The sequence below is a fragment of the Phallusia mammillata genome, chromosome 2 (assembly GCF_965637545.1).
Source record: "Phallusia mammillata chromosome 2, kaPhaMamm4.hap1.1, whole genome shotgun sequence".
NCBI classification, from domain to species: Eukaryota; Metazoa; Chordata; class Ascidiacea; order Phlebobranchia; family Ascidiidae; genus Phallusia; species Phallusia mammillata.
In genome coordinates, this window is record NC_137253.1 from 607153 (window position 1) to 614880 (window position 7728).

The following is a 7728-nucleotide window of genomic DNA, read 5'->3' on the forward strand; positions in this document are numbered from 1 at the left end:
CATCATTTTCATTGGTACAGGCTTTAACGTGTTTGAGACCACTAACTGCTTGAGGTAGCCTATATGTAAACGGTTTTTACACGCCAACTCTAAACAACATTCAGTAAACGCTTGCAAAATATCGTTAAAATCTGATCATAACCTCGTAAATGAGAGACGTGCATCATAAGCGAACGCAGGGCATGACCGCTTTAAAAATGATTTTTGGACTGTCGAATTATGTAGCCTATAAAAGCTCCAGATGACAAACGGTTAAAGATAAACACAAACGGTTTTCACAGGTCAACTCTAAAATACATCCAGTAAAGGCATACAAAATGTCGTTTAAATCTGATCATAACCTCATAAATGAGAGGCGTGCATCATAAGCGAATGCAGGGCGTGACAGCTTTAAATATGATTTTTGCGCAGTCAACCAATGGTATAGGTACAAGCTCCAGATGTTAAACGGTTTAAGATAAACACAAACGGTTTTCACAGGTCAACTCTAAAATACATCCAGTACAGGCATACAAAATATCGTTTAAATCTGATCATAACCTCGTAAATGAGAGGCGTGCATCATAAGCGAATGCAGGGCGTGACCGCTTTAAATATGATTTTTGCGCTGTCGAATTATGTAGCCTATAAAAGCTCCAGATTATAAACGGTTAAAGATAAACACAAACGGTTTTCACAGGTCAACTCTAAAATACATCCAGTAAAGGCATACAAAATATCGTTTAAATCTGATCATAACCTCGTAAATGAGAGGCGTGCATCATAAGCGAATGCAGGGCGTGACGGCTTTAAATATGATTTTTGCGCAGTCAACCAATGGTATCCAAGCTCCAGATGTTAAACGGTTTAAGATAAACACAAACGGTTTTCACAGGTCAACTCCAAAATACAGCTAGTAAACGCATACAAAACATCGTTTAAATGTGATAATAGCTTTAAACCGTTTAAAATCTGGAGCCTGTACATGCTATATGGGTAGACCGCGCAAAAATCATTTTACAGCGGTCATGCCCTGCGTTCGCTTATGATGCACGCCTCTCGTTTACGAGGTTATGATCAGATTCAAACGGCATTTTGTATGCCTTTACTGGATGTATTTTAGAATTGACCTGTGAAAACCGTTTGTGTTTATCTTTAACCGTTTAAAATCTGGAGCTTCTATAGGCTACATATTCGACAGCGCAAAATCATATTTAAAGCGGTCACGCCCTGCATTCGCTTATGATGCACGCCTCTCATTTACGAGGTTATGATCAGATTTAAACGATATTTTGTATGCCTTTACTGGATGTATCTTAGAGTTGACCTGTGAAAACCGTTTGTGTTTATCTTAAACCGTTTAAAATCTGGAGCTTCTATAGGCTACATAATTCGACAGCGCAAAATTATTATTAAAGCGGTCATGCCCTGCATTCGCTTATGATGCACGCCTCTCATTTACGAGGTTATGATCAGATTTAAACGATATTTTGTATGCCTTTACTGGATGTATTTTAGAGTTGACCTGTAAAAGCCGTTTGCGTTTACCTTAAACCGTTTGTCATCTGGAGCTTTTATAGGCTACATAATTCGACAGCTCAAAAATCATTTTTAAAGCGGTTATGTCATGTATTCGCCTATGATGTACGCCTCTCATTTTCGACGTTATGATAAGATTTTAACGATATTTTGCAAGCGTTTACTGAATGTTGTTTAGAGTTGGCGTGTAAAAACCGTTTACATATACCTCAAGCCGTTAGTGGTCTCAAACACGTTAAAGCCTGTACTGATGAAAATGATGAAACACCAAATGCACAGTGAGGACAACACTTTATTGATGGAAAAAGCACCTTATGAAACCAATTTCCACACTTCAACATTTTCAAGTTGAGTCCCATAGTTATATGAAAGCAGAAATAAATGGGAAGAGAATAAATAATTACATTCACAGCAATTGGTTGATTGGTCAGTCAAAAACCTGCATTTACAAGTACATATAGTACATACTAAACAAGGATCTTTAAGTAAACAGACTAAAATAAAACAAAAAGGTGAAACAATATTGCACAGCTGAAAATGTAATGATTTGCTAAATTATTAAGAAAATTAAACCGGATATCATGTGAAAAATGAGGTAGAACCATCCAATTGTTACAACATGCTATCATGCAGACTACTGGTCAAAACTAGAGGTTCTCAATTTATGTCTGATGAATCACTTTTACTGTCCGATTCTACATCAGAGGGCAAAACATTCTCAGAATTTACATGAGACCATAATCACCATGGAGGTAAAATAATATCAACGCCTACAAAAGTTTGAATACAAATTCTTAATTTGAGTAAGTTATAAGACAGTGGTTCTTAACCGGTGGGAAATTTCCCACTAGTGGGAAATTTGATGTTTTCAGAAGGAAATTATGTAAGTCAGGTAAACAAACTCGGGCCCGAGGGTCGAACCCGGCTTTGAATTAATCGTTGAAAGTTACTTTCCTAACATTTTTCCGCAACAACATGTTAGATTAATTTCAGGAAGGCTTACAAGACACATACAAATCCAAAGTCCGTTTGTTACATCACAGACAAGACTAAAAGTATCAATGACTTTGCTATTGTGCGCGAATCAAAGCCTTTCGTTTGTTGATTGTGATGCAATAAATGACTATTGCAAGCAGAGGAAACTCTTTAATATATCCAAAAAACTTTAATCTCTCACAGAAGCACTATTTAAACTGCACAAGATTGCAGTATACCTTCGGAGTTCCAGATCAAATCGCTTCACGAAATTATTTCGATTAAAGAATAATTTTTTTGTTAACATAGGGCACAAAACATCAGAATAAAAATAACAGAGGGGGTAATTCGAAGTTGGTGGTTGACTTTAGTGGGAAACCACACCAAAAAGGTTAAGAACCACTGGTATAAGAACTACGTAATAAATAAACTTGCAGGCAGGTAGAACAGTGGAAAAGAAATAACACGTATTCCGATTTGATTCATGTAAAAAAAGTATGTGGTGCATATCTCGACATACAATTTTCTCCTGTGAGGCAAGTAACAGGTCGTATACATCAATGATTTTGCTGACACTTTAAGAGAGAGCTGTTTTTGTCGACAAAATTCTTCTGCAATGAAAGACTTTCTTCAATTTTTTTGATATGGAATGTTTCTGTTGATTTTTTCCAGCTTTAAGCATTTTTTCCGGATGGTGAACTGCAATAAAAAAATAAAGATAAAGTGTATGCTCATTTAACTTGACAATTATGGGTTAAACAAAAGAGGCTTGAGTTTAGTCACCAATAAGCAGTCTAAGTGTTATAAAACAGAGTTAATATTCAATATTGGGGGTTTTAACTGTGCTAAAATTCAAAATAACATCAGCCAGAAATACAGAAAGAGTTGAGTTTAGAAAGGCAGTAACAAGACAGCCACTTACTGTGAATCATTTCAATTCAAATCCAATCTACAAGCCCTCATATGACAGTGTGCTGGTCCTCACTTTGCTTCATATAAAGGTAATAACTTGAAATTCTTCTCACTGAAAGGTCTCTTTGCATTGCTTCATTGCCAGAACCTTGATGCCAATCAGGTACTTCAATCTTGATTCTTGGCTCATTTTAGTGTTTAACATATTCATTTTACAGCTTAGAATGCATTAAAATGCATTTGTTTATCACAGCAAAAATAATATTTGCCAATAAAAAGGGGTTGACTAAAAGCCTGACTGCCTGACTGGGCTGACTGGCCTGACATTGGCGGCAGTGTTTCACAAAATATTTTTCCGATTTTATGCAGTTAGGAAAGGCATGACTGCAACACAGAAAGCCTGACTTGGGTAATTGAGAATTGGTTTACGGTTAGTTTCGGGGTTAAGGTTAGGTTAGGGTCTGGCTAGGGTCAGGGTTAGAGTCAGTCCGAAAATGTATCGTGAAACACTGCCGCCTAAGTCAGGCCAGTCAGCCCAGTCAGGCAGTCAGGTTTTTAGTCAAACCCCAATAAAAAACAAATTTAATGCTCCACTGCCATTACCGATAAAACCGTCCGCAATCGGGCTGTGTTATAACACAGGTTCTAAAGATTCTAATCCCGCCCGATAAGAAACGCATTATTCTGCGTAACACAGCCGATTTTAATCGGGGACTTCCAGACGGATCGGGTGAATATTTTTTGGAAAATGTAGTGGCGATGAGCGCAACGTTAATCTTACGAAGAACCGGGTTAATTGTACGACAACGTGATAAACGATGTTTTGTGTGAAATAATTTGTTTGTTGCAATGAGTTCTAGTGTTTACGTTAAATTGCCGAGCAGTGAAGTTGACGTCAGGTTCCAAGTGGGAAATTGTACACAAGCAAACGTGGCTGACGTTTCATCGCTTATCAAACAAGTTATTAAGGTAAAAGATCTTAATAATAATTTCATTTTTAATCGCCAGTTTTTGTGGACACGTTTTTTATGAGAAGTTGTATATTTGCTCAGAGATAAACTTAAAACAAGCTGAGCCAGCAGTTTTAAAACACAATCTGTTTTTACTCTGGCACTTAGCAGTTGTCTTTCAGAAATAAAAACCTGCTACAAACTGGTTAGAAATACTCAGTTTTGCAGCGAATGCAAAGCTGTCAATTGGAAATTTATGGCAATGTTCTTTAGTTGAATTTGTATTTCAATTTAATCTCAACAGTTACCAATCCAGCAAGACTTTTAACCTGACTTTTTGTGTAAAGGGAAGTAAGAGCTCTGATACTTTGGGCCAAGTACAGCGGTCTTTTGCATCAGCTGAATCAACGATCGCGAACAGTGCGGATACATTCCACAAACTATCAGCGCTTGCAACACATATTGGGTATCAGGAAGAAGCTATTGAAAAAAGCATTCGACTTTCAGAGTCTGTTACAGAACAATTGAACTCCATCAAACTTCTTCGACCGAGATAAATTTATCGTTGCAAGTCATCTGGTCATGGTTCAGTGGTCTCGACAGGCTGTTTTGAGTCTATACAAAGCATTGTTGCAGAGAGGTTACAAAGATCTACGATACACTGACAAAGATTTCTATCTTCGACTTGTTCGAGCCGAGTTTCAGAAACAAAAGTCCGTGACAGACGCTGAACAGAAACAGAAGCAACTGGACCGAGGATTGTTTCTGCTGGAAAACAATCGGGCAAAAGTTCTCTAAAAAAAAATGTCGGCATACAGACAAGCAATGTTGGCCGTTGCACCCGAGAGACTCGAACAATTTTCGTTGGAGATGCAACAAAACATTGATGACAACGACAAGAAGAAAAAACAGAGTAGTTCGTCAAAAGGAAGGAGCCACAAACATCATAAAAGCAAAAAGGATGGGAAAGCTGATGCTAAAAAATCAAAACAGGTAAAATAACTTTGTGTTGCAGTGTTACGTGACAAATAATATCTAGGTGAAATGCCAAAAACTATTTTATGAGTTGTTATTTTTATCAAGTTTAACATTTTTATGAAATCTTGTTCAGAAATCTCACAAAGGCACAAAACGAGCCGCAGACAAAAACAGAAAAAGTAAAAATGTGAAGGAAAAGCGGAGACGAAGTAGAAAAAAGTCGGAAGAGGATGGGGGATTGACTGGAGACTCTGATGTTGAGGAGGATGGTTTAAACTTGGAGAAAGAACTTCAGCCTCTTGGTTTTTATGTGAAAGATCGAAAGCATCTCATGGATCAGGTGTTTGAAATTGTGAAAGGGCCAAAACTTGGGGCAATGTTGCCGGAAATTTTGAAAAATATTTCCCCTGAAGAGTTGAAACAAAGATGTTTGGGCCAACTGGAGGTATTTATGCTGATGAGTTTCCTATAAGCATTAGACTAAGTTTCACTTTTATCATCTTTCTTTTACTGGGTTCTGTAAACAGCAGATGTCTGATTTTCACAAAATAAACAATCTGTGGGTTTTAGGCCGCCAGGCCAGATTTTTGTAGTCTGTGCTGTGTCATATGGGAATACTTTGGAGACTTGCTGATTTAGTATTAGGCCTTCAGTGGGCCTGGTGTGCTATGATAAATCAAAATACTTTCAAATTTGCAGGTAATGTCATCAAAGCGCATCAACCACGTTTTAGCGGGTGAAGTTATGTCATCGTCTTCGGGAACAGATTCCAGTGACGATGACAGCAGTGAAGCTGTGCCCAAAGTTTCTTCAACAAAAACAAACAAGGAACAACCGACTGTTCAGGTCAGAAGGCACGATAATGTACATAAATTATAATGGGTAGCTTGTTTGTGTGAATACGGAAACCATTTATAGCAGTGGTTCTTAACTAGTGGTCCATGATGCATTTTTGGGTGGTCCACTAAATTAAGTGATAAACTAGAGATGATTGTAAATTACCTGTTGAAAGAGTATCAAAATGTTAGCTGTTAATAATAGTATCTCACTTATTGAAAATCGGTAATTGTATCTCACTTCTTGAAAATCAGTTTTAAAGAATTATGTTTCAAGCCCAAATGGTTGTTTTGTATGCAAACTTGCCCCCAAATGAAATGGTCCACGATATTATTTTTACTGGGCCGGTGGTCCATGGCCTGAAACGAGTTGAGAACCACTGATGTAGAGTAATCCAGTCTTTGGTGTGATGCAAATTGTTTGACAAACTTTAGTTCAACAAATACCTTTTCTTTGAAACAAGAATTTCCAGACAGTAGAATCAGTAGCTTATGTTGCAATGTTTTACTCCAACAATAAATTGAACAACAAGCCAAACTCGATTTGTTGTTTTCAGGCAAACTTTGTTGATTCCACGACAACATCCGGCTGTGAAGTTTTTTCCCTGCTTGCTGAGGGATCAAAACCACCTGCAGTGCAAGAGGGAAGCATCTCTTCGGCTCCCAAAGATACAGAGGATGTTGATTCAGAAGAGGGCGAAGTGACGAGTGAAGAAGAGATCACAATTGTTGAAGAGGAGGTAAGAAAACTCACAATCTGTTTCCAATCATTCATGATCGCGCAGTGAATATAAATCAGTGTTTCCCCACAAAAAATTTGCAACCCCCTGGTAACAAATTGTTGAATTCAAAACTACTCCTTAAATGGAAAAAAATCCAGGAAAGTTAATTTATTGGCATTGCACGATAAACAAAGGGAAAAGTAGGTTTCGACGTGCGTGCGTTTAATTCTTTTTTCCTTTGTTTATCGTGCACTGTACTAGTCGCATTCAGTGTTATTTACTGCGATGAAGACGACCTGTATAGGACGTTGAAACGTCGGTATCATATACATTTGCGAGAAGAGCTCTATAAACTTGATATTATGCCTGGCAGCAATAGCTTATATATATATGATATGATCTTTTTACAGGAGCTGGAGTCGAGTGATGTAGAGATTGAGACTGTGGAGGTCGTGGAAGACGAGGATTACCAAGAGATGGTTGACGAGATCCTGGAGGAGACAATGTCTTCCGGAAAACAGGAAGAGGAAAAAGAAGAAAAAACTCAACTTGAGTTGTTGGAACTTCAGCTTCGGGAAAGAGCGATAAAATCTCTGATGAGAGCTGCCGGAAAACTTGGTGATCAATAATTTGTTGTTTTTACTTCTTTATGTTGTGACAATTGACTGTTTATGTTGTAACTGTGCGCTTCAATCAATAAACTTGTTGGTTTCCTCAGCTGTTCAGTCAAAGCCCAATTTGATTCCTGGATGGAGAGGACTGATAGACTCCATAGTGTACAAATATATAATGATTGTTGACTTAAAACAACTGCAAAAACAGGAACCCTAGCAAACA

General features: G+C 37.7%; 2 protein-coding genes and 1 long non-coding RNA gene across 3 annotated transcripts; 2 read left to right on the plus strand and 1 right to left on the minus strand.

Moving 5' to 3' along the window:
- Positions 1-1792: 1792 nt before the first annotated feature.
- On the minus strand, positions 1793-3707 carry LOC145215237 (uncharacterized). The gene is made up of 2 exons (XR_013857237.1): positions 3416-3707; positions 1793-3192 (listed from the first exon to the last, which is right to left on the minus strand). It is a non-coding gene; the product is annotated as an uncharacterized LOC145215237 (long non-coding RNA).
- A 486-nt stretch (positions 3708-4193) lies between these two features.
- LOC145213758 (BLOC-1-related complex subunit 7-like) lies at positions 4194-5170 on the plus strand. Its single transcript, XM_080082147.1, has 3 exons — positions 4194-4374; positions 4703-4884; positions 4937-5170. The coding sequence occupies exons 1-3, from the start codon at positions 4255-4257 to the stop codon at positions 5151-5153; spliced, it is 519 nt and encodes a 172-aa protein (XP_079938273.1). The 5' UTR covers positions 4194-4254; the 3' UTR covers positions 5154-5170.
- Positions 5160-7608, plus strand: LOC145213754 (caspase activity and apoptosis inhibitor 1-like). Its single transcript, XM_080082143.1, has 5 exons — positions 5160-5348; positions 5467-5778; positions 6033-6179; positions 6727-6909; positions 7302-7608. The coding sequence occupies exons 1-5, from the start codon at positions 5160-5162 to the stop codon at positions 7518-7520; spliced, it is 1050 nt and encodes a 349-aa protein (XP_079938269.1). The 3' UTR covers positions 7521-7608.
- The last annotated feature ends 120 nt before the right edge of the window (positions 7609-7728 follow it).

Bases quoted from the DNA above. Each gene is read 5' to 3' on its own strand.
- LOC145213758 (XM_080082147.1), top strand. From the start codon at position 4,255: ATGAGTTCTAGTGTTTACGTTAAATTGCCGAGCAGTGAAGTTGACGTC. The intron at 4,375-4,702 runs GTAAAAGATCTT...TTTTGTGTAAAG, and splicing joins TTATCAAACAAGTTATTAAG to GGAAGTAAGAGCTCTGATAC. The intron at 4,885-4,936 runs CTCCATCAAACT...AAGTCATCTGGT, and splicing joins TCTGTTACAGAACAATTGAA to CATGGTTCAGTGGTCTCGAC.
- LOC145213754 (XM_080082143.1), top strand. From the start codon at position 5,160: ATGTCGGCATACAGACAAGCAATGTTGGCCGTTGCACCCGAGAGACTC. The intron at 5,779-6,032 runs GTATTTATGCTG...TCAAATTTGCAG, and splicing joins GATGTTTGGGCCAACTGGAG to GTAATGTCATCAAAGCGCAT. The intron at 6,910-7,301 runs GTAAGAAAACTC...ATCTTTTTACAG, and splicing joins TCACAATTGTTGAAGAGGAG to GAGCTGGAGTCGAGTGATGT.